The 27,522-nt window shown below is 39.4% G+C and overlaps 1 protein-coding gene across 1 annotated transcript in view; it reads left to right on the top strand.

Annotated features, from left to right (window-relative positions):
- CCDC93 (coiled-coil domain containing 93) overlaps positions 1-27,522 on the top strand; it is a 223,743-nt gene that overhangs the window by 99,076 nt on the left and 97,145 nt on the right. The window contains exons 10-11 of the mRNA XM_033946543.1: positions 3,286-3,336; positions 4,217-4,303. Coding sequence (XP_033802434.1) covers positions 3,286-3,336; positions 4,217-4,303 — 138 coding nt within the window. The remainder of the gene's footprint in view (positions 1-3,285; positions 3,337-4,216; positions 4,304-27,522) is intronic.

The following is a 27,522-nucleotide window of genomic DNA, read 5'->3' as shown; positions in this document are numbered from 1 at the left end:
GCTTTACCTTAAAATGTTGAAAATACATTTCTTAAAAGGAATTTTTATAGCATACAAGACCATTACATAAATCTAGTTAGTTTAAATGCCAACACTTAAAATGATATTATGCAATAACACAATCGACAAACTTCACAAGGGTAATAAATCTACAAGATATCTCAAACGGTAGTGTAAAACTTAACTACCATTTATATGCCCTTATGTACTCAAATTTTTACTGTGTTCTTCCAGGATCCTCAGCGGCACCACTTGGAGCTCAATTAGATCTCATTGCTCCAAGCTTCAACTCGTCATCAGGTCCTTATTTATGAAAAGTTATATTTAACCTTATTAGTTTATTCTTTGCTTTTGCAAATTTAATTTATAAATTAGTTCAGACTTAAATATTCATTTAGAAGCATATTACTTAGCTTTATCATGTGGTCTCTGGCAAGGGATTGTTATACCAACATATTTCGCTATAGTAGCTTTATCAAGGATAAACCGTAACTGCTATACCGCCAGAAACTGTGACCACTATATCCTCAGGTGTGTGAGGTGGAGTTTTGGACTTGTCAAGGTTATGTCTGAGCACATGCTTAGTCAGACATGCCTCTCACCTTCCTAAATAACAGATTTAGGGCTCCTTTTACAAAGGTATGTTAAGGCTTTAACACACGGAATAACACGCGCTAAATTGCCACGTGCGCTAGACCTTAACGCCAGCATTGAGCTAGCGTTAGTTCTAGAAGCGTAGCGCGGGGTTAGCGCGCGCTAAAATGCGTGCGCTAAAAACGCTAGCGCACCTTAGTAAAAGGAGCCCTTAGTGTTGAAGCATGGGAATTAACAGGTAGAATGTAGGGTGTGGTTAGCTTGGAGATGCATAGATTCCGTACAAACGTAAGGAAGTTCTTCTTTACCCAGAGAGTGGTAGAAATCTGGAACACTCTTCGAGAGGCTGTTATAGGGGAAAGCACCCTCCAGGGATTCAAGAAAAGGTTAGATAAGTTCCTGCTGAACCAGAATATACGCAGGTAAGGCTAGACTCAAATAAGGCACTGGTCTTTGACCTAAGGGTCACCACGCGAGCGGACTGCGGGGCACGATGGACCACTTGTCTGACCCAATAATAGGGAAAAGTGGAATTGTCCAATAAGAAAAGGTGCAAATAATAAAGATGTCTTTTAACTCATCTGTACAATCAAGTAATCCTTTATTCTTCCAAAAATACTCGACCCGACATGTACATGTTTCGGCCCTACGGCCTGCGTCAGGAGTCTATAGGCAATATATAAAATCATATGAACATGTATAACAACATATAAACACATTCAAATATTATAAAATATATTTTAAAATATATTATAAAAGAAACAGCAATATTGATTAACCAATGCACACAACCATATATTTTAATCCACCAAACATAAAAAATAATATTATATAATTATAAATGTATAAAAAATATATCATATAAAAGTATCATATATAAAACAACATATATAGCTTTAAAATAAACCATAAACAACATATGGATTTAAAATGGAGCACAAACTAAGTAACAAACAATCAAAGCATTATCCCTAAGAAATTAAAAATCATCAGTATATATTCGCTAGAAGAATAATAATAAAAGTGAAAGTAAAACATGCTTAATTATATGGAGAGAAGAGAAACTTTTTATAAAAAACAGCAACAATAAGCCAAAAAATGTGTATAAACATTATATACTCAGTAACCATAAACTAATAAGATTGTATCTACACACTAAAAATAAATATATAAAAAAATATATATATAAAATACAATCACTAAAAGAGCAAATATCAATGTTAAAAAAGCAAATATCAATGTTAAACAAGAAAGTAATTAAACCAAAGAACACTAACCCAGCAGACGTCAATGTAACAAGGATATAAATAACTAGAATAATAATAGCAAGAACACTGCAGTACCTTAGAGATCTTTGGGTATATAAAAAAACTTGGTATATGGACCACTCTAGAAGACTGTATTTATCTAAAAAAAGTGGGAAAAAAATACATTTTTTTCCCACTTTTTTTAGATAAATACAGTCTTCTAGAGTGGTCCATATACCAAGTTTTTTTATATACCCAAAGATCTCTAAGGTACTGCAGTGTTCTTGCTATTATTATTCTAGTTATTTATATCCTTGTTACATTGACGTCTGCTGGGTTAGTGTTCTTTGGTTTAATTACTTTCTTGTTTAACATTGATATTTGCTCTTTTAGTGATTGTATTTTATATATATATTTTTTTATATATTTATTTTTAGTGTGTAGATACAATCTTATTAGTTTATGGTTACTGAGTATATAATGTTTATACACATTTTTTGGCTTATTGTTGCTGTTTTTTATAAAAAGTTTCTCTTCTCTCCATATAATTAAGCATGTTTTACTTTCACTTTTATTATTATTCTTCTAGCGAATATATACTGATGATTTTTAATTTCTTAGGGATAATGCTTTGATTGTTTGTTACTTAGTTTGTGCTCCATTTTAAATCCATATGTTGTTTATGGTTTATTTTAAAGCTATATATGTTGTTTTATATATGATACTTTTATATGATATATTTTTTATACATTTATAATTATATAATATTATTTTTTATGTTTGGTGGATTAAAATATATGGTTGTGTGCATTGGTTAATCAATATTGCTGTTTCTTTTATAATATATTTTAAAATATATTTTATAATATTTGAATGTGTTTATATGTTGTTATACATGTTCATATGATTTTATATATTGCCTATAGACTCCTGACGCAGGCCGTAGGGCCGAAACATGTACATGTCGGGTCGAGTATTTTTGGAAGAATAAAGGATTACTTGATTGTACAGATGAGTTAAAAGACATCTTTATTATTTGCACCTTTTCTTATTGGACAATTCCACTTTTCCCTATTATTCTATCTGTTGTGGATTTGTTTCCCCTGTGTGTTGCGCCACTTGTCTGACCCAGCAGCAGCAATTCTTATGTTCTCCTCCCTGATCCTGAGATGACGCCTTTGAATTCTTCCAGTTTCAGTCAAGGCTATCTATGCTTTCTTAGCTTTTCTTTTTTGGTCACATTAATCTTCTATCCTGTAGTATCTGCTCTGCGGAGAATGGTGTGCCGCATAATAATTTGGAAAATGGGGGTGTACCTTGGGCTTGAAAAGTTTGGGAAATACTGCCTTAGTTGCCAACAAGATCGTTCTTATGGCACATGGAACTTTTATAGATATATATGACCTGAGTTGATTGTTTAAATGTTCTTTTATTTTATTACCAGCTCCGTATTAAAGCATTAATGACGGGAATGACTGCAATGGAAATAGAAGAGGTAAGAAAAAAGTGATTTAAAGTTATTTTTTTTCATGTGCTTTGCTTAAGTAATGCATTATTAAACATATTTTGATCTTCAATAAACCCGAAGTCCTTAGCCCAAAAAATAAAGCCCCGTTCACCCATATGTGGACGCCCAACTGATGACTAAGTCACTTCCACCCAACTCACACCCAACTCATGCTCAAAAGTAGACCTGGTTTTGCAACGCCTACATTTTAGGCATTAGCTAGATATGTTCGGGCGCTGAACAGCATGTGATTCTCCAAATGGATGTCCAAATCGAAGCCACTCCCATGCCACGCCCACACCTATTTTTTAGGCATGACTTTTTCTGATAGGCGTCAACGAAATTGTGGATTTTGAGAATCGCGTCCAGCGTTTGGACGTCTTAAGTTCCAATTAATTCTTATTAAAGTCTATTAATTGGACTTAGGTATCCAAAAAAGTATTTATTTATTTATTTTTTAAATTTCTATACCGTTGTTTTTCCAAAACGGTTTACAAAAAGTTACAAACAAGATAAGAACAAAAACAGGCAGATTCAATCCTTAAATAAGGTCAATTGCTCAAAGAAATAGATATAATAAGTCGATGGATATCCACATTGTGGATGCCTAAAGTTAGACGTCCTTTACAGAATCTGGCCCTGTGTGCGATTCTGTTAAAAGTATGTGCACCTTGTAGAGCTGTCCTAGTTGGTGCAATATTTAGAAGATGGCCTTGTATGCTAGTGTGTGGTTTCTATAGCTGCATTATGTGTGATTAACTAAATAAATGCTTTTAAGAAAATATGAACTCCTACAATATGCATTTTCATCTGAACAAAGCTGCCAGATTCTTTAAATTTAACATGAGCTGTTTGATGTAATCTATAGGGTCAGTTGACTGCCAGCACAGTTGGCCAGATTGTTGGGCTTCAATCCGATGAAATCAAACAGATTGTTTCAGAGTATGTTGAGAAGGTAAGCACAGAACTGAGTAAACTATATGAGTTTCATCACTATTTCCTCTATATAATGCTAATTCATTGTAATTCATTAACTTTAATCCAAATTAAATCAACTTATCTCATTGTTCAAAGCAATTAGCTTTATATACTACTCCATAATTTAATCAATCAACTTTATATAACAGTTCTTGGTTGTTTGTCTTTCTAGATGTGTGAACCAAATGATCTCTTTTGAACAGTTAATACAAATGCTTCATTTTTTTTAGCTCTTGAGTTCTAGATCATTCACGCTTGTCTGACGACCTTTCCTTAATTGGTTTTCTTTTTGCTGACACCTATGAGCTGTGGTACTTTCCTGCTTATGAGACACACTATAACTTAACTGAAGCTGTGGCAAATTCCTTGTCTTGCTTTATGATAAAGGTAATGGAGGAACAGAAAGCCAATGGGTAATATTTCAATGTTTCATTTCTTCTGCCCCACAAAAAAACCAGAAGGACCTTGAGTGTTGCAGTAGATGGATGATTGATCATCTACAAAATAAGAATAGATCAAGTGAGACTGAAATGGTCTACCATTAATGAGCACAGTCCTTAGTCATACACATGGACCTGAAAGCAATTTCTCTGATGTTGTTTACCGGCTTATTCAGGCATTAAAAATATGCCTCTGGTGACAAGTCACCAGGCAAAATGAGACCTTTGACTTGTCTTGGCTTCATATCTGATTAGTTTACTGATTAAAATCCCTTTCGATGGCCACGCATTTGGTCTTGGAGAATAAAGTGTACAGCGTCAGCATCTATGAGACAAAACTTGGTTTTTTCTGTTACATCGTTCTTATTGGACCCCAGTTAAATTGAATAATTTAGATAATTCTAGTTCTAATAGATGCTGGCACTATCATCTAGATGTAGGTACTTTGGATCATGTACTGTTTTATTGTCCTATGATTCTGAGCTTTTGGAAGTCGATTTGGGGACATATTAATAATAATTTAGATTCTGAGATTCCTTTAACTTATGAAGTAGTGATTTGTGGGACTATATTGTATGTTAAAGATCCCTTAGATAAATATAAGAGGCGATTGTTTTTAATTATGACAGGTACAGCTATACAATTGATTATGCGAAACAGGAAAAATTGGGACCGTCTAAATTTCACATTCTGGTGGGCAAATTTATGTTTAATTTATAAATATGAGAAAATGAATGCTGATTTGTCGGGGAATATAAAAATTTTTAAATTAATATGGGGCCCATTGATGTTGTTTGTAGAATTATTATAGTTTTGAATTTGGTGATATATCAAATGCACATCCGGAGGGGGGGAGGGTGGATTTTCCTTTGAATTTAATTTTTGAATTTTTTTTTTTAATTGATTGATGGGGTGGGTTGGATTGGTTTGGGTTTTGAATAATTAAATATTTATATAGGTGCTTACTATTTCCTTATAAAGATGAAAAATATGCTATTTGCACTTTTTGAAGGATATGAATATATTTCATTAATAACTATATAATAATTTTTGATGGGAAAAATGTGTTGATCTATTTATATATTTTAAGAATCTTAAGAGATGTATAAAGTGTAAAATGAATTTTTCTTGTATTCACTTAATGAAAGTGTTAAAAATGAATAAAGATATTTTTTAAAAAAACAAAAATCACTTTCTTGCATGTTAGAAGGTTGATTTTTTTTTTTTTTTTTTTTTTTTAGTTCTTTAGTTCTTTGGCCAGATATTCACATCGCTATATCAGGTGAAAGTGTGGCTGAACAAATGCCTAAATCTGACCATACAACATTTGTGTAGCAAATATAAAATACCTCTCTTTATATAGTGTAGGTAGCACTTTATATTACATGGTGGTCGTAAATTTGAAAAGCCTGTCGTAGGAATATTGGGGCCCATCCACTTTCTTCCCAGGCTCAATTTGTACAAAAATTTGTATTGTAATGAGATTCAACCTGCTAAAGCTCATTTTTGCTGGATAAAATCTTTTGAAAATCTGCTCCTCAGTTACTATACAGGAAGAAATTGATATGAAGCTATTTCTTCAGTTGTTGTGGTTAGAGAATTGAATAGCTGTTGCTTACTGGTGTTAACTTATTGCTTAAGTTAATATCTCCAGCTTGTTTTCTAAGAATAAAACCAAAGAAAATTTCTGGACATAAAGGTTTAAACTGTGGAAATAGGGCCTTAGATAACTTTGCTCTAATTAAGAGTATGCAATAATCGAAGTTCTATAGGGGAGTTAATATTACTCACATTCCTCTCAGATGTTCTCAGGAATGGACAGAAAGGGGGCTAAGCAACAAGGTGACGAGTCAAAAGCACACGTGACAATTGCACGCCGACAAATCCACTCGAACAAATGTGCGCAGGACGTCGGTGCACTGGATTAAAACTTAACTTTAAAGTGCTCCGAGGGTGTGTATGTGTGGGGAAACACCCCCCACCCAACTTTACTTAGAAGTGTTTCCGCTGCCATTGGGGAGGGTGGGGTGGAAACCTCCCCCCCACACACACACACTTAGAGAGGAAAGTGTAATTTTTCCCTAAAAAAGAGGGAAAATTTACACTTTCCTCTGTAATGGGTGTGTGGGGAGGGTAAGTTCCCCTCCAAACTCCCCCAACGGCAGCGGCAACACTTCGGGGGGGTTCCCCCACACACACCCTTGGAGCACTTTAAAGTTAAGTTTTAATCCGGCATGCTGACATTCTATGCGCATTTGTCCAAGCGGCTTTCTCGGTGCTTGGTTTTCCCAAGCGCTTTAGTCTATGTACCAAGCAACAAAGACCCATATTCTATAAATGGTGCCTTAAGTTAGGCGCCCTACTGGCGCCTAAGTTAATTTGAAAACACAGTTTAAAAATTTAAAAATCATTTTTATTTTATTTAATTTTTTTATTTTTTTAAATTCTTTATTCATTTTTAACCTTTCAGCAAGTGTACAAAAATCATAACAACAATTAACAAATCTCTTGAAAATCTTATCATCATACTCTATACACAAATAAGAATCCCTCCCCCCCTCAAACCCTGTTACTAATTCTATCACATAACCCCTCCAATACCAGCCCACCCCACTCTGCATTAAATGGTGTATCTTCCATAGAAAAATGGCATCTAATCATGGCAAAACGATGTTAATGGCTCCCATATTTTAATAAAGTTTTTATAATTTCCATTTTTTACCGCTAATGATCTTTCCATTTTATACAGGTGACATAACGAGCTCCACCAAAAATTAAAACTAAGTCTGCTATGGTCTTTCCAATTATTAGTAATATGTTGAATGGCAACTCCCGTCATGATAAATAAAAGTTTATTGTTATACGACTATATCTAACTCTTTTTTTCTCATAGACATACCAAATATCACAGTATCATAAGATAACGCTACATGATTTTCCATTAAACAATTTATTTGATCCCAGATTGAATTCCAAAAGGCCAAAATATAGGGACAGTAAAACAAAAGATGATCCATAGTCCCTACCTCAAGATTACAATGCCAGCATCTATTAGACAAAGAACTATTCAACTTTTGTAATCTAACTGGGGTCCAAAAAGCTCTATGCAAAAGAAAAAAACCATGTTTGTCTCATAGATGCTGACATTGTACATCTTATTCTCCAAGACCAAATTTGTGGCCAATTTATTTAATTTTTTAAATTGCCATTTAACCATATTCACAAGAGCATAAGAATAGCCTTACTGGGTCAGGCCAAAGTCCATCAAGCCCAGTAGCCCATTCTCACGGTGGCCAATCCAGGTCATTAGTACCTGGCCAAAACCCTAGGAGTAGCAATATTCCATGCTACCAATCCAAGGCAAGCAGTGGCTTCCCCCGTATCTTTCTCAAAAACATACTATGGACTTTTTCCTCCAGAAAATTGTCCAAACCCTTCTTAAAACAGCTACGCTGTCCGCTTTTACCACAACCTCTATGCTATTTGCTCTTACCACAATCTCTGGCAATGTGTTCCAGAGCTTAACTATTCTCTGACTGAAAAAAAAAAAATTTCTTCTATTGGTTTTAAAAGTATTTCCCTGTTTTCCTTGTAACTTCAGGTGTCCCCTAGTATTTGTAATTTTTGACAGAGTGAAAAATCGATCCACTTGTACCCGTTCTACTCCACTCAGGATTTTGTAGACTTAAATCATATCTCCCCTAAGCCATCTCTTTTCCAAACTGAAGAGCCCTAACCTCTTTAGTCTTTCCACATATGAGAGGAGTTCCATCCCCTTATCATCTTGGTAGCTCTTCTTTGAACCTTTTCTAGTGCCTCTATATCTTTCTTGATATGAGACCAGAATTGAATGCAATACTCCAGGTGAGGTTGCACCATAGAGCGATACAGAGGCATTATAACATTCTTAGTCTTTTTAACCATCCCTTTTTTTAATAATTCCTAGCATCTTGTTTGCTTTTTTTGGCCGCCACCATCACACATTGGGTGTAAGGTTTCATTGTATCGTCTACACCAGATCCTTTTCTTGGGTGCTAACCCCCCTAATATTGACCCTAGCATCTTGTAGCTGTAATTTGGGTTATTCTTCCCAAATTGTATCACTTTGCATTTGTCCACATTAAATTTCATCTGCCACTTCCAATTTTCTAAGGTCTGCCTGCAATTTTTCACAATCTATGTGTTTTAACAAGTTTTAACAGTTTAGTGTCATCTGCAAATTTAATCACCTCACTCTTCCTTCCAGTTTCCAGATCATTTATAAATAGCACCAGTCCCAGTACAAATAATCCCTGTGGCACTCCACTGTCTACTCTCGTTTCAAAAATACAGAAAGAAATCTTTATACAAGAAATTCAATTAAAAAAAAAAAGTTAAGTTTTCCTTAGACCTCAATAATTGGAGGGGGTCCAGGTAAAAGGAAGATAAACTTATTAGAGGAAGTAATACAAAGATAAGGCTTAACAGCTTTTCCCGCTATTGCTCTAGCTGTTCATATTAGCTAAGCATTACCAGTTACCAAGTTCTTCAAATCTATAAATGCTCTCAACTGCTCTGGAACATAAAATACATATTTTACCCCTAAATATTTAATCATACATTTACATAGATAAGTCATTGTTTCAGTTCTCATTGCCAAAAACAGTTTTCTTCGCTAGTAAAGTAGCTCTTTCAGAATTTTCAGATAAAGAAGTTTCAAGCACATTTGTAACATTAAGGGCTCCTTTTACTGAGCTGCGATAACGGTTTTAGCGCGCGCTAAATTGCCACGTGCGCTAGATGCTAATACTAGTGTTGAGCTGGCGTTAGTTCTTAGCCGCGTAGCGTGGGTTTAGCGCGTGCTAAAATTCTGCACAGGCTAAAAACGCTATCACAGCTTAATAAAAGGAGCCCTAAGAGCTTCTTTTCCATCTACATTCACTTGCTCAACCTCTGGATTCACTCCTATTTCTTTCTTCCCAGGCAAATAATATATTTGATTTATTGGAGGTATATTTTCATAGGAAAAACCCAAAACTTCAATTAGTTATTTTTTAAGCATTTCATAGGAGTTATACGCAAAGAGTTTGGAAAATTCAAAAAGCGCAAGTTCAGTCTACAATTATAGTTTTCCAACTGCTCAATCTTTCTGTTAAGTACATTTTTGTCTTTAAAATCCCAGATGTCAGTTCTTGAAGATTTTCCACTATCTTTAACTTGCTTTAGTTCTGAGGAGAATTCCTTCTTTGTGCCATCCAATTTTTTCCCCAAAGCCTCTACAGTACTTACAAGAACAGCAACATCTTGAGAAGACTTGGCAACTGTTGAGTTTAACTTCTGGTGAGCTTCCCAAATGCTCTCTAGCATCACTATCACTGGTCTCACTGGCTGGGAACAAACGTCCACTGCAGCTCCCGGCTCCCTGATGAGAGAAACTTTGCAGGGTTACTCCAACTGGGCCGCGGTTGGAGCAGGGCACAGTGGCAGAACAGCATCTGGAGAGAGATCTCAAGGTCCAGTTCTTTGGTGTCCCTTCATACCAAAGAAACAGTGGACAATTCTCCGTACACACCACGTGGAAGAGTAGCAGCGGCAAATTCACAAATAGACCGCTGTGCAGGTGAAGAAGTCCTTGCCGCCGAGGGGGTCGACTCGAACATTTCCTTTTCGTTTTGAATGAGACATGCCAGAAAAGTAATGGGAGACCACTGCAGGTCTAACTCGGAGACACCGTCACTTTGCTACCAATCACTAGTAGCTCTCCACGAGGCAGGTTCACTGCAAGACCACCGGAGATTGCATGAGGAATGTAAAGGAAGGTACATACAGTTGGCTGAGGCAGGAGGGATCCATCCTGTCCCAGCCAACTGCTGGATCACCAGGGATTTTAAAGGTACATGGGGGAGGCAGGAGGGGGCGGGTAAAAATTTTTCAAGATGGACAAGAGGCAGGAGGGATCCCTCCTGTCCTTGCCCACCACTGTTCCATCAGGTCTTATGAGAGGCCTGCAACAGGTCCAGGAGGGGGATGGGGGGCGGGTGAGCGCTGACCCGAATATAAGCAGACCTCCCATTTTGGGCCATTTTTTTGACTGAAAATTCTCAGCCTTATATTCGAGTATGTACGGTAAATCAAGTTGAAACATACTGGAGAAGGCGCATGTTTCACGGTTTGAGCATATTACACCTGCTTTGAAAAACCTGCATTGGCTGCCAATCAGTGCTCGTATCAAATTTCAGACCCTATGCTTAATTTTTAAACTTTTGAATGTTGATGTTCCTGAGTTGCTGCGGTCGGTTCACTTTTATGTGCCATCACAGAGTTTATGTTCTAAAGATAAGCTTTCTCTTGATGTGCCTTCCTTGTCTGTAGTTAAACTTCTGAGTTACCGGAAAGTGATGTTTTCTGTTCAGGGTCCTATTTGTTGGAACAGGCTGTCTGTCTATGGATCTTAGACAAGCATCATCGGTATTACAGTTTAGAAAACAGTTGAAAATTTGTCTCTGCGCGCTTTTTCAATCTGTAGCAGTGAGTAACGAGCCAGCAGTCAAGTTTCAGTCAAGTGATAATACTTTATTACACTTACAGATGGAAAAAATGGAAAATGCTATGAGATCTAGGAACCTCAGATTTCTGAATTTTCCTATATATCATCTTTCTCCTTTGGAATTACTAAAAATGTATTTGAAGGATATACTTTGTTATACTCAGAAACTTTTTCTCCGGATAATCTTTACTCTATACCCAGTGGTTCCAAAATGGTTTCAGGAGAGGGGGGAAAAGATCAATTAGTGTCACCTGATAGCTTAAATATTTCTCAATTTCTAGAATCATCGAAAGATTTTATAGCCAAAAGAGCAACATTGTTGGTCACCTTCAGGACTGAAATAGAAAAATAAGCCATTTTGAAATTATATTTTATAAATAAAAATGCTTTGTTTTCTGGGCAACAGATAAATATCTTTCCAGATGTCTCTAAACAGACTCGAGTCTTAGCTGTGGGAGCTTTATTTTTTTCTTAAGTTCCCATGTAAGTGTTTAGTGACATATCAGAATACTAGATATATTTTTGTTGATCCATCTCATTTAGAAATTTTTCTTCAAGATAAACCTAAATTAGACATATTGCCTATGACTAATGCAGAGGTTGAGATCGAGTGAAAATAGAATGTTCATTTGCCTGACTTAGTAACATAGTAACATAGTAGATGACGACAGATAAAGACCGGAATCGTCCATCTAGTCTGCCCATCCTGATTCAATTTAAATTTTTTCTTCCTAGCTATTTCTGGGCAAGAATCCAAAGCTCTACCCGGTACTGTGCTTGGGTTCCAACTGCCGAAATCTCCGTCAAAACCTACTCCAGCCCATCTATACCCTCCCAGCCATTAAAGCCCTCTCCAGCCCATCCTCCCCCAAACGGCCATATACAGACCGTGCAAGTCTGCCCAGTACTGGCCTTAGTTCAATATTTAATATTATTTTCTGATTCTAGATCAGAACGTGTTCATCTCACGTTTCTTTGAACTCTGTCACCATTTTCTTCTCCACCACCTCTCTCGGGAGCGCATTCCAGGCATCCCCCATCCTCTCTGTAAAGTAGAATTTCCTAACATTGCTCTTGAATCTACCATCCCTCAACTTCAAATTATGTCCTCTGGTTTTACCATTTTCCTTTCTCTAGAAAAGATTTTGTTTGATGTTAATACCTTTCAAATATTTGAACGTCTAAATTGTATCTCCCCTGTCCCTCCTTTCCTCTAAGGTATACATATTCAGGGCTTCCAGTCTCTCCTCATATGTCTTCTAGCGCAAGCACTCCTATCATTTTCGTTGCCCTCCTCTGGACCGCTTCAAGTCTTCTTACGTCCTTCGCCAGATATGGTCTCCAAAACTGAACACAATATTCCAAGTGGGGCCTTACCAATGACATGTACAGGGGCATCAACACCTTCTTCCTTCTACTGGCTATGCCTCTCTTTATATAGCCCAGCATCCTTCTGGCAGCAGCCACTACCTTGTCACACTGTTTTTTCACCTTTAGATCTTCGGGCACTATCACCCCAAGGTCCCTCTCCCCATCCATGCATATCAGCTTCTCACCTCCCAGCATATACGGTTCCTTCCGATTATTAATCCCCAAATGCATTACTCTGCATTTCTTTGCATTGAATTTTAGTTGCCAGGCATTAGACCATTCCTCTAACTTTTGCAGATCCTTTTTCATATTTTCCACTCCCTCTTCGATGTCTACTCTGTTACAAATCTTGGTATCATCTGCAAAAAGGCACACTTTTCCTTCTAACCCTTCAGCGATGTCACTCACAAACATATTGAAGAGGATCGGCCCCAGCACTGAACCCTGAGGGACTCCACTACTCACCTTTCCTTCCTCCAAGTGACTTCCATTAACCACCACCCTCTGGCGTCTGTCTGACAGCCAGATTTTGACCCAGTTCACCATTTTGGGTCCTAACGTCAGCCCTTCAAGTTTGTTCAACAGCCTCTTATGAGGAACCGTATCAAAGGTTTTGCTGAAATCTAAATAAATTACATCTAGCATATGTCCTCGATCCAGCTTTCCAGTCACCCAATCAAAAAATTCAATTAGGTTCGTTTGGCACGATTTACCTTTTGTAAAGCCATGTTGCCTTGAATCCTGTAACCCATTAGATTCAAGAAAGTACACTATCCTTTCTTTCAGCAACACTTCCATTATTTTTCCAACAACCGAAGTGAGGCTGACCGGCCTGTAGTTTCCTGCTTCATCACTGTGACCACTTTTGTGAATAGGGACCATATCCGCTCTCCTCCAATCCCCAGGAACCACTCCCATCTCCAGAGATTTGTTTAACAAGTCTTTAATAGGACTCGCCAGAACCTCACTGAGCTCCCTCAGTATTCTGGGATGGACCCCATCTGGTCCCATCGCTTTGTCCACCTTCAGTTTTTCAAGTTGCTCATAAACACTCTCCTCCGTGAACGGCATAGAATCTACTCCGTTTTCTCGTGTAACTTTGCCAGACAATCTCAGTCCTTCTCCAGGATTTTCTTCTGTGAACACAGAACAGAAGTATTTGTTTTGCACATTTGCTTTTTTCTCATCACTCTCCACCTATCGGTTCCCAGCATCTTTTAATTTAGGAATTTCATTTTTCATCTTCCTCCTTTCACTAAATATATCTGAAAAAATTTTTGTCTCCCTTTTTTACATTTTTAGCCATTTGTTCTTCCGCCTGTGCTTTCGCCAGACGTATCTCTTTCTTGGCTTCTTTCAGTTTCACTCTGTAGTCCTTTCTGCACTCCTCTTCTTGGGTTTTTTAAATATTTCACGAACGCCAACTCTTTCGCCTTTATTTTCTCCACCACTAGTTGGAGAATTATATCGGCTTCCTTTTTCTCTTGTTTATTTTATTTTTTTCACATAAAGCTCCGTAGCCATTTTTATCGCTTAGAGGATTATGTTATATTTTGTGATTTTCATCGCTTAGAGGGTTATGTTATATTATTTTTTTCTTTGTCTTTGTTTTTTGGGTGACTCCTACAGGATAATCAGACCCCATAATAATGTGGACTTGATAATATTATCTTTTAGCTTGATGTACTTTTTTTGAATTTGTTTATTGCCTGAAATTGCTATATGTTGTGACAAATCAATAAATTAATAAATAAAATAAAATGAAAAAGTTTGTCAAATTTAAGCAGTGAGATGGTTATATGTTCTGGGGTTGTCTGTTTATTGTCAGTTGCATTGTTGTATGTTTCTCATATTGTAACTTGTCTATTGCATTATGATGTTCTGTTGTATGAGAAGGTTGTATTTGTGTTTTTTATTTGGATGTTCTATTGTACTCCATAGAATTGCAGGATATGCGGAATGTAAATTTTTAAAATAAATAAAGATACATCTGGAAAAAGAAACCTAGGGGTCCTTTTATCAAGCTGCAGTTGGGGTTTAACGCGTGTACCGTATTTTCACGGATATAACGCGCACCATTGTAAAACGCGCACAGGGGTATAGCGCGCAGAAATCACGATGATATGTACAAAAACTTTTCTATACCGCGCTCAGGCATATAACGCGCATGCTGCCCGACTCTCCTCTGGCCACCCCGACTCTCCTTTCGCCCTCCCCGACTCTCATCTGGTTGCCCCGACTCACCCTGACTTTCGGTGCACTGCCCCGACTCTCCTCTGGTTGCCCCGACTCACCCTGACTTTCGGTGCACTGCCCCGACTCTCCTCTGGTTGCCCCGATCTGCCTGTCCCCCTTGAAGATCTGCCTGTCCCCCTTGAAGTCCTGTCCCCCCTTGAAGGTCTGCCTGTCCCCCCTTGAAGGTCTGCCTGTCCCCCCTTGAAGTCCTGTCCCCCTTGTAGGTCTGCCTGTCCCCCTTGAAGATCTGCCTGTCCCCCCTTGAAGTCCTGTCCCCATCCTGAAAGCCTGATGCCCCCCCTCGACGTCCGATTCTTCTCCCCCCTCGGCAGGACCACTCGCACCCCCACCCCGAAGGACCGCCGACTCCCCGACAATATTGGGCCAGGAGGGAGCCCAAATCCTCCTGGCCACGGCGACCCCCTAACCCCACCCCGCACTACATTACGGGCAGGAGGGATCCCAGGCCCTCCTGCCCTCGACGCAAACCCCCCTCCCCCCCAGCCGACCCGCGACCCCCCTGGCCGACCCCCACGACCCCCCCACCCCCCTTCCCCGTACCTTTGGAAGTTGGCCGGACAGACGGGAGCCAAACCCGCCTGTCCGGCAGGCAGCCAACGAAGGAATGAGGCCGGATTGGCCCATCCGTCCTAAAGCTCCGCCTACTGGTGGGGCCTAAGGCGCGTGGGCCAATCAGAATAGGCCCTGGAGCCTTAGGTCCCACCTGGGGGCGCGGCCTGAGACACATGGTCGGGTTTGGCCCATGTGCCTCAGGCCGCGCCCCCAGGTGGGACCTAAGGCTCCAGGGCCTATTCTGATTGGCCCACGCGCCTTAGGCCCCACCAGTAGGCGGAGCTTTAGGACGGATGGGCCAATCCGGCCTCATTCCTTCGTTGGCTGCCTGCCGGACAGGCGGGTTTGGCTCCCGTCTGTCCGGCCAACTTCCAAAGGTACGGGGAAGGGGGGTGGGGGGGTCGTGGGGGTCGGCCAGGGGGGTCGCGGGTCGGCTGGGGGGGCGGTCGGAGGTTCTTGGGGGGGGGCGGTCGTTGGAGGGAGGGGGGTTTGCGTCGAGGGCAGGAGGGCCTGGGATCCCTCCTGCCCGTAATGTAGTGCGGGGTGGGGTTAGGGGGTCGCCGTGGCCAGGAGGGTGTGGGCTCCCTCCTGGCCCGATATTGTTGGGGAGTCGGCGGTCCTTCGGGGTGAGGGTGCGAGTGGTCCTGCCGGGGGGGGGGATGTATCGGACGTCGGGGAGTCGGCCGGGCAAGAGGGCTTGGGCTCCCTCTTGCTCCGATCGTGGATGCGGGTGCGGGTGGGAGCGCGTGCGAGCGGTCGTTCGGGGTGGGGGGTGCGAGCGGTCCTGCTGGGGGGGTGAATCGGGCGTCGGGCGGGGTGGGAACTATGTTTAAAAACTTTTGTATACCGCGCTCAGGCATATAACGCGCGAGGGGTATGCGCGGTACGTAAAATCATGTATAACGCGCGCGTTATATCCGCGAAAATACGGTAATACCGCGTGTTAAACTGCCTGCCGCGTTAGCCGCTAATGCCTGCATTGAGCAGGCGTTAGTTTTTTAGCTGGCCGCGGGGGTTAGCGCGTGATGAAATGTCCAACACGCTAACCCCATTAGTGCGGCTTGATAAAAGGACCCCCTAGTTTTCATTATGTTTGTGTTCATCTTGAAAAACAAATTACTGCTATTGAAACTTATTTTGCTAATTATAGAGTGAGGACAGAGAGCTAAAAAAGTTGGGGCTCTTCAGCTTCGAAAAGAGATTGCCGAGATGAAGTACAATTGAGGTCTATAAAATCCTGGGTATTGTAGAATGGGTAAAAATGAATTAATTTTTTTTTCTTTTAACTCTTATCAAAAATTGCAGAGGAAATTACAGAGGAAATATTTTTTCACTCAAAAAATAGTTAAGCTCTATGGTAACAGCAGTTAGCTTAGCTGGGTTTAAAAAGGGTTTGGACGGAGGAAAAGTCCTTACTCAGCTATTGTGACAGACATGGGCGAAGCCACTGCTTGCTCTGAGATTAGTAGCATGGAATGTTGCTACTACTTGGGTTTCTGCCAGGTACTTGGGATCTGAATTGGCCACTGTGGAAACAAGGTACTGGGCTAGATGGACCATTGATCTGACCCAGTAGAGCTATTCTTATCTTGCGTATTAGATTGTGGATTGACCATGGGGTCCTTTTATCAAGCTGCAGGGTTTAACATAGAAACATAGAAATAGACGGCAGATAAGGGCCCACGGCCCATCTAGTCTGCCCACCTTAATGTCCCTCTCCTACCTTTGCCCTGTGAAGAGATCCCATGTGCCGATCCCATTTGGCCTTAAAATCAGGCACGCTGCTGGCCTCAATCACCTGTAGTGGAAGACTATTCCACAACCACTCTTTCAGTGAAAAAGAATTTCCTGGTGTCACCTTGTAGTTTCCCGCCCCTGATTTTCAATGGATGCCCTCTTGTTGTCGTGGGACCCTTGAAAAAGAAGATATCTTCCTCCGCCTCGATGCGGCCCGTAAGATACTTGAACGTCTCGATCATGTCCCCCCTCTCTCTGCGCTCCTCGAGCGAGTATAGCTGTAATTTGTCAAGCCGTTTTTCGTATGGTAGATCCTTGAGTCCCGAGACCATCCGGGTGGCCATTCTTTGCACCGACTCCAGTCTCAGCACATCCTTGCGATAATGCGGCCTCCAGAATTGCACACAGTATTCCAGGTGGGGCCTCACCATGGATCTATACAATGGCATAATGACTTCAGGCTTACGACTGACGAAACCCCTTCGTATGCAGCCCATGATTTGTCTTGCCTTGGACGAAGCGTTAAACCGCCTGCCGCACTAGCCGCCAACGCCTGCATTGAGCAGGCGTTACTTTTTTAGCCGGCCGCGAGGGTTAGCGCGTGTTGAAATGTACGACGTGCTAACCCCGCTAGCGCGGCTTGATAAAAGGACCCCCCTAGTCTCCATATCTGTGAAGAAGTTTTTCACAACATTATTGCAAGTCTTTGGGAAGGTATTATACCACTTGTTCTCTGTCAGTGTTATCAGTAAAGCATCAGAAGACTGCAAGCCTTGTGAAAACGAATTGTTTCTACGGGATACACAAAGAAGCAGATGATAGTTTGTAAACGGTCTCTGTATCAAAATGGTTTTCATTGCATAAGGGAGATCCAGGAAAGATGGTAGAGGCGCTGATTAAGGAACGTATCATCAATCACCTTGACGGACACAAACTGATGAGGACCAGCCAGCACAGCTTCAGCAAAGGAAGATCTTGCTTGACAAACTTATTGCACTTCTTCGAAGGAGTAAATTAGCAGATAGACAAGGGTGACCCGGTCGATATCATCTATCTAGATTTTCAGAAGGCATTCGATAAGGCATGAATGTCTACTTTGAAAAATTGCGAGCCATGGAATCGAGGCCTTTGGAACGATCTCACTGTCCCGCTGTGGAACCTGGGCTCCCTCCTACTGTTCCGGAAGCAGCTGAAAACCTGGCTCTTCTCTAACATATAACATCTCTTCTCCTGTTTACATCCCCTCTTTTCAAATGCTCTTGTAAATCTTTCTCCTCTCTCCACCCATATTTTTAAGCTTTGTAAACCGTGTCGAGCTCCACTTCCGTGGAGATGATGCGGTATATAAACTTAAGGCTTAGTTTAGTTTAGTTTAGTTTAGATATACTCACGTTTATTAAAATTGGTTGGTGGATAGGAAACAGAGTGGGGGTGACTGGACAGTACTCGGACTGGAAAAGCGTCATGAGTGGAGTGCCGCAGAGTTTGGTGCTCAGGCCTGGTTTCTTCAACATATTTATAAATGACCTAGAAATTGGCATGACGAGTGAGGTGATTAAATTTGCAGACGATACAAAATTATTCAGAGTAGTGAGGACATGGAAGGATTGCGAAGACCTACAAAAAGACATACATACGCTCGAGGAATGGGCCACGACATGGCAGATGAGGTTCAACGTGGATAAGTGCAAGGTGATGCATGTCAGTAACCAAAATCATATGCACAAATACAGGATGTCTGGTGCTATACTCAGAGAGACCCCTCAGGAAAGAGACTTGGGAGTACTTGTGGACAAGTCAATGAAACCATCCACCCAATGCGCGGCAGCGGTGAAAAGGGCAAACGGAATGCTAGGCATAATTAAGAAGGGAATTACGAACAGATCTATAAAGGTTATCATGCCGTTATACTGGGCCATGGTACGCCCCCACCGCTTTGTCACATTGTTTCTTAGCCTTGAGATCCTCAGACACTATCATGCCAAGGTTCTTCTCCTGATCCGTGCATATCAGCTTCTCACCCTCTAGCTTATACAGCTCCTTTGGATTTTTACTTCCCAAATGCATCACTCTGCACTTCTTCGTGTTAAATTTTAACTGCCAATCATCAGACCATTCTTCTAACATTCGCAGATCTCTTCTCATATTTTCTACTCCCTTTGGCATGTTCACTCTGTTGCTAATCTTGGTGTCATCTGCAAAAAGACACACTTTTCTTTCTAAGCCTTCAGAAATATTATTCACAAATGTGCCATTGAGCATTTTGCCTAAGGAAGGAGTGCCATGGCTTCAAAATACGCAACATCATTAATGAACCCTTGAAAAAGCCAGTAAAGCTGGCAAAATAGGTCCTTCCGGGCCATGGAAGTCTGCATTTTTAAAGATAAGTGGTTTTATGTCCTTGCTGTGTTTGGGATACTTACTTAGAAACTTCTACTTATTTGCTTATCCAAAAATTAATGGGTGTAGATATAAGACCTTCTTAGATAAGACCCTAGCATTTCAAGCTGGCAGGCAACAATCTTGGTTAGGTAAATGAATTCGGCAAGCTATGTTATCTTATTGCAGTTTTCGGAAATTAATTAAGACCACTTTGTTCGATAAGTTTATTACTTAGTGAGTTTTATTATTGAAATTCTATTTTACAAATATTTGTATTTTTTACTGTATTATTGTATTTCGCTGATTATCCAGCTCTTTTTAGTGTAAACTGTCTAGAACTTTTGGTTATGGCGGTATAAAAGAATAAAGTTATTATTATTAAACATTATAAAGAATTTTAAAAAGAATATTAAAGAAGTCTCAGGCATGCCACTACTCACCTTTCTTTCCTTTGAGCAAATTCCATTCAACAGCATGCTCTGTCAACCAATTTCTAATCTAGGTCACCATTTTGAATTCACCCTGCTAAGTTTATTGATTAGCCTCCTATGAGGGATCATGTCAAAGGTTTTGCTGACGTCCAGATAGACCGCATTTAACCGTGCTTCCTCTATTCAATTCACTGCTAAACAAGTGCAAAACCTGCACACTTATAGCTGGGCTTTTTTAATGTTTGTATTGGTTTTTCTCAAATCACAGTATCAAAAGCTGCAGAGAAGTTAAATAAGACCAAAAGACTCGATGCTCCCTGGTCCCGGATTAATCTAAGGTCATCCAGTGGTGCTGTAAGACTGGTTACAATACTGAAATCTAATCTAAATCCTCACTGGCCTCCGGTTAAACAAATGTGAAAAAGCGAAGGGAAAAATAAACATCGGCTGTGGCCTAGGCCATTGTAAAATGAAGTAAGTCGGACAGAGTTAGAAGGGCCTTATGGCCTTTATTCTCAGCTTCTTTGTATACAGCAGGTGTAGGTTAGTTATTGAAACCCATTTGTAATTGCTGCCTGGGATCTACATCATTCAGAGAGTTATGTTAATTTTTTTCATGTGTGCACCAGCTGTTGTGTAGATTGATGTTAGACATACTTAAAATATTATCTGCTGTTTTTTGTTTGTTCGAAATTGTATTAAGTGATAAAAGTCACAAATTGAAACTACGTTTAAGCATAGATTGATGGCCTGACTTTGCACAGTAAATGTGGTGAATTAATACCTTGATTGATGGTTTAGAAGGGATTTAATTTGTATGCTTAGAATCACTTTGTGATCTGCATAAGTATTTAAAATTGATCTCTTGTAACGAAGACAATATTTGAGTTTCAAAAAATCACTCCTATTTCAAAACCATTTTCTTCTTGGGGGGCTAGCAAATATAAAATGATTTTACAACATAATTAATTGAGGGAGGAATAACTGGAGTAGAGGAGGAGTCTAAGAGAGCAGCAGATTTGATTTATTTTCCCGCTTACAGCCTAAACGGATTCCAATATTTACATATACAAATCAAGGAGTAAAATTACAGTAGTACATCTTTACAGTTAAACTTAGGGCTCCTTTTACAAAGGCGTGCTAGCAGTTTTAGCGCGCACGAGCCGCTACCACCTCCTTTTAAGAAGGCGGTAGTTTTTCATCTAGCGCGCGCTAATCTTGTGCGTGCGCTAAAAATGCTAGTGCACCTTCGTTAAAGGAGCCCTTAGACAAAAAAGACATCCCATAATCTTAAAAAAAAACCCCAACTTTAACAAATATGGGCTCCTTTTACTAAGCTGTGTTAGGGATTTAACGCGCGGAATAGCACGCGCTACATTGCCACGCGCGTTAGACCTTAACGCCAGCATTGAGCTGGCGTTAGTTCTAGAAGCGTAGCGCGCGGTAATTTCCTGCGTGCGCTAATAACGCTAGCGGACCTTAGTAAAAGGAGCCCTATGTTTTCAAAGATTTTTTTTTTTTTTTGAAGGACTTCAAATCTTTACATAACCTCAGAGTCACTGAAAACATTCCATAACTGAGGTCCAGTCACAGAGATTGCTGCCATCCATGTTATTGTGTGTTTTTGTATAATGTACCTCATGCGGATGCTCAAGTGACAACCTCATTGCTGATTGTGAACGCAAGGAATGATTTGGTAAATATTTCCTTAAAACTCTCATTAGATACATAACTGTCAAAATTCTGTATTCAATACGAAACATGACAGGCAACCAGTGTAGCTGTTTTAATACTGGAGAGACGTTGATAACGAGAAATATCAGTGATCATCTTTGCAGCTGTATTCTGCACCACTTGCAAAGCATGTAGCCTAGATTTAGCCATGCCCAAAAATAATGCATTGTAGAAATCCAATTTTGTGATAACAAGACTTTGAATTGAGAGCCATAGAAACTTTGTGACTGTAGGCAAGTCATTTTCTCCTCCATTACCTCAAGTACAAACTTAGGGGTTTGTCTATAAAAACATTTTCACATATATATATGACAGTATGTTCACACATAATGCCTTTTATAAAATTGCCTCGCACATAAAACTGCATGCAGTGACCAGAATGCATGTTCTTGCCATTGACCCATATATGCTGTTGGGCGGAGGGGGGGGGACATTGGCAGGCATTCTTCATCGCATTAATTTCCATCAGCCTAGTATGGTGTTTTAGAGTCTAAGCAGGGGTTTGGGGGTTTATGTAGGCTGAGGAGGCCAATCAGCAGACATGCATACTGTATGAGCCAATCAGAACAGAGGCATTCAAAATGGACTAATTGGGGTATACCAGATCATTAGCCTGAAACTAGTGACAGCCCCAGCCTTTTCCTACCCTTTATACTCACTTCTTGCATGGGACCAGTCTCCTGGCAGGTAAGTGCATGACACTTGGCCACTAATCCAAATAAAATTTGTCAAGGCCTAACTGTAGATGGTAAAGTTAGGAAGTTCTATGAAATATTCTACATACTTCACTCCTCTCCTCTCCATTCCTTCCTGCCCTCCATAGACCTCCCTACCCTCTTCTAACCCCTTCCTCTGTAATGTCGCCTAGAGCTTGTATAGGTATGTGCGACACACAAATGGAAGAAATAAATAAATAAATGTAGGATTTGCTTCTGTTGATAGCTCACATTATAATAATAATAATAATAATAATTTTATTTCTTATGTACCGCCAAAGCCGTAGTAGTTCGAGGCGGTTTACAACGAAGAAGGGCTGGACAATCAGCGAATGAATACAATCAGCGAATATAGATACAATTAAAATATGTAAGCAGGGAACAGGTACAATATAAGGGGTCAAATGTACGGTGAGCAGGAAGCAGAGGTATGACAAAAGAGATCTTGGGGGACAAGGGTCGGGTAAGAGGTCTTAGGTTACAAATCGGTTAAATAGGTTAGTTTTTAATAATTTTCTGAAGTTTAGGTAGGATGAGGAGCGCGAGATAATATTGCTCAGCCAATCATTTAGATGACCTGCTTGTAAGGCAAGTGTTCTGTTCAGGTATCTTAATTATTATAATGCCTGCTTTGTCTTGGTGGTACTGACCCAACTAATGAACTTGAAAGTCTTACTTTTGGCAATGGTCACATCAAGAGACAGTCTATGAGATTCTGGCATTGGTGAACTCCCTACATAAATTTTTTTTAGCAATGGGGTAGTTCTACATATTCTAGCTAAATTAGTATCTGATTAATTGTCCCATTAGCATTTTTTTTTCTCCAGGCCACCTACCGATAGAAACATGACGGCAGATGAAGGCCAAATGGTCCGTCTAGTTGGCCCATCCACAGTAACCATTATCTCTTTCTCTCACTGAGAGATCCCACATGCCTATCCCAGGCCCTTTTGAATTCAGACACAGTCTCTGTTTCCACCACCTCTTCTGGGAGACTGTTCCACGATGATGGTGAATATGATGTGCATGAGCCTTAGCCACCTATCTGGAGTTGCTCTAAAGCTTTTTTTAAAATTTCTTTTGACCCTAAAAACCTGAGACTGTGGTTACGTACTCACTGTTTAGTTGGCTAACATTTTTCTTTTACTTAAGTTGAAGTAGGCTTGTTTTTGCAATAGCATTTCAAGACTCATATTTCATAGCCATGGCTGCATTGGTGGCCTACCTGAAGTTTACGTCTATGCTAGAGGTCTGCAAAGCTTTGATGTGAGCATCTGTCAAAACATAGCTATATAGTATTGTTTTGAGAAGTATTAATAATATTAAACATTTATTTATATAACACAATTACAAAGTTCAGAGCGTTTCACAATAAGAATAGCAAACTTTAACATTGGGAGCATACAATTAAAGCAATAGTAAAAGACATTTAATGCACTGAACATACTACAAATTTTTCAAATAAATATGTTTTCACCTATCTTCTGAAAACCCAGTAGGATCCCAAGTTAAAACGGCTCAAAAGTTCCTCCCAAAACTGCGCCGCCTGAAAAGCAAGCATTTCCTTAACAGTGCAACAGTATGTTGGTCCAGTCTGCCCTGCAGAATGTTCTTGAAACACAGACTCCAATTCTGTCTATTCACCTCCCCCCCACCCCCCTTCCCTTGGGCTTATATTTCATTTTAGATTGCTTTTGTTGCAAAAAAAAAAAAAAAATCAAAGCCTGATATCAATAAAAATTAAGTTAACTAATAGCTCTATAAGTGCTGGTTTAAGCAAAACCATCAAGACCTTATCAATAGCTTTTTATAACCCAGATCCTCAGAGACACCACACTAGCCTCACAAACTTTTTTACCTAGTGATTAATGTGTCATCTCGTCACTGGATCTATATTTTGACTGTGCAACTTCTTGAAATCCCAACTTTGTGAATAAAATGTTTCAATACGATACTTTTCTTATTATTGTATCGTATTGAAACATTTTATTCACAAAGTTGGGATTTCAAGAAGTCGCACAGTCAAAATATAGATCCAGTGACGAGATGACACATTAAATCACTAGGTAAAAAAGTTTGTGAGGCTAGTGTGGTGTCTCTGAGGATCTGGGTTATACAAAGCTATTGATAAGGTCTTGATGGTTTCGCTTAAACCAGCACTTATAGAGCTGTTGTTAATTGATAGTTGACCTCATCTGTAATACTGCAAGTGTATAATAAAAAGTAAGTTTGCATCCATTGACCTACTCCCTTCCTTTTTTTGGCAATTTCTCTTTCTTTAGTTAAATGCAGTGTGTACTTAGAGATACCCATTAGTAAGGACTTCATTTCCTGCTTGTCCCTGGAGAGATCTAGTTGCTTACTTGTAACACATGATCCGTGAGGACAGCAAGCATTTCAATTTCTTTAACCCTTTCAGGACCAAGGGACATATTTGTCCCATAACTTTAAAATCCTATAAATTTTGATTGGGATAGTCTACAGTTCTAAATTTGATATGTACGGATTCCCTATGATACTGCCTTTATGTAAACAAACTGGTTCCGACATTCATTCATTAGCGTCGTTGCCAGATTGACAAGAAGATTCACTTGCCACACTGTCCATAAGCCAGAAGTTTGATTTTTTTTTAAAAAAATAATGATATTTCACAAAAAAAAATCAATTTTTTGGCATCTGCAAGCCCTTTTTACCATAAAAATGTTGTCAAAACCACAAAAATTGGCCTACGATCCTTATGGTCCTGAAAGGGTTAACTTGGTTGCCTGCCCACACACCAGTGATACAAGAACCCCTGCATGTACTTGGTTGAACATGCTAGAAAGTGTTTTAAATCTCAAGAGCTTTTTATTTACGATATTCCACATACATCCTAGGTGGATGGCAATAAAACATCCATTATGGCTGTAGACATACACAAGAGAAAATTCAGCATAGCAGATGAAAATGAACTAAAAGGCTAGATTGCCTCACATCTATACTCCCATTATGCCAAAGGATATGCCAATAAAAATAAAAAACAGGTCTTCAGTAACCTCTTAAATTGGGTCATGCTGTAGTAGCAGCAAGTCGTAAATACCCTAGCAGACTGTTTCTCAACTGTAGGTTCTCAATTAAAAATGCAGTTGCTCTCATCTCTGTTGGATGATGTGATACTGTGCTTGGAAACATTTGTTAGATATAAACTTTAATTTAGGAGAACAATTTGCTTCTCAGTTCATTCTTTTAAATCTTACTGATTTTTCCCTTGCAGATGCGATAGTCTTTATTGGAATACTGTAGTTATCCAGCTCTTCATTCATAAATTAACATGTCTGACATCATCCGGAGTACAGAAAAAAACATTTTGAAAAATCATAGATTAAAACATATAGTATTGATTTTAAGTGCAAATAATTTTTGCCTCTCAATGAAACAATAAAACATTTTAGATTGCAGAAGTTCTTATTTGGTTTGTGACTTGGATTCCTGTAATATAAGTATGCTTCTATTCATCAGTTAGTCAAAAATTTCCTCTTTGGACTATAAGTGATTGCAGCAGCTTCATTTCTGACCTTTGATTTCTGAGAGCTTGTAATGTTTAATCAGAAGCTTAAAATTCAGACAAGAAAATAATGTCTTGAAAAACCACAGGGTAATATCGCTCAATGCTCCTTTAATCAGATGGTGGACAATCATCCAGCAAAGGATAATATGGAAAGTTAAATTATCTGGTCTGCTTTGGATACAAGTAAAAGTATAATAATACAGTTATTCCAGCGTAGGTGTCTTTCGGACACGTACTCCATGCTGCAGTCATTGGCCAAAAACCTGCTTGGTGCAATTTTTTTTTTTTTTTAACGTATTTTGCTTTTTTAGTTAGGAATTTTTTCTTTTTCTTTATTCTGTGAATTTTTTCTAAAGAGTCTTATTCATAAATAGCTGCTGTGTGATAAAGTGCTTATTTATATGCAGACCACTTCGGTATTTGAAAAGACTTAACAGAATGTTACTTAGCTTTAGTTTCCAAGTTGTTCTATTTTTCATGCTATTCTTCACTAGTTCTGTGCCGTCTCATACTGTCGGAACCAGAACCGGGGAAAGAAGCGCCTACGGGACTGGAGCTGAGGCCGACGCGGCATAGAACTAGTGAAGCATAGGATGAAAAATAGAACAACTTGGAAACTAAAGCTAAGTAACATTCTGTTAAGTCTTTTCAAATACCGAAGTGGTCTGCATATAAATAAGCACTTTATCACACAGCAGCTATTTATGAATAAGACTCTTTAGAAAAATTTCATAGCTTAAAGAAAAGAAAAAATTCCTAACTAAAAAAGCATAATACGTTTTTTTAAAAAAATTGCACCAAGCAGGTTTTTGACCAATGACTGCAGCACGAAGTACGTGTCCGAAAGACACCTACGCTGGTAATAACTGTTAAAGAGACCATAAGCGTAGTACTCCCTACCTCTGAGGCCTTTTCCTGCATGAACACTATGCTAGAAGTGTGACTAAATAATAACTCTAGAAGAGTGAAGTGCGATAAGAAAATAGAGACCTCTTCATACAAGTGGAGCATTGTTTTTTTTGTTATTTATTGAATATTTATACCACTCAGCTAGACTTTTTTTTATAGTTTGAAATAGTTTTCCACCCATCAGACAGGACTTAACGAAGATCTGGGTTTCCTGTCATTATATAAACCATAATTTCTAAATCACAGCTCTAAATACTATAAAAACAATAAAACAATAAAATAATAAAATTGTGTTTGTAAAGTGCTCAGACCCTGTAACCAACTGTTTAGTGGTAACACCAAACTGTGGCTATTGTTGGGACCATCATCGCCTTTACAGTCCCAAAACCACCCGCTCAATGCTGTAAATAATAGATACTGTAAAATTACTTATCTCAGGTGGCTGATGGAATATATTGTCAATAACCACAGATGAAAATAAAGTGCCAGTACTTAAACGTGCTGTAGTGAAAAACTGATAGTCATGTTAAAATCCCTGACCCCCGACTTGAGTTTTTCATTCTTCCTCAGGAGGGGTCACTGTTGGTTCAAATAT

Source organism: Geotrypetes seraphini, chromosome 5 (genome assembly GCF_902459505.1).
Source record: "Geotrypetes seraphini chromosome 5, aGeoSer1.1, whole genome shotgun sequence".
NCBI classification, from domain to species: domain Eukaryota; kingdom Metazoa; phylum Chordata; class Amphibia; order Gymnophiona; family Dermophiidae; genus Geotrypetes; species Geotrypetes seraphini.
Note: the sequence above shows the minus strand (reverse complement) of the source record. Positions and strands in the feature narration are given on the sequence as shown.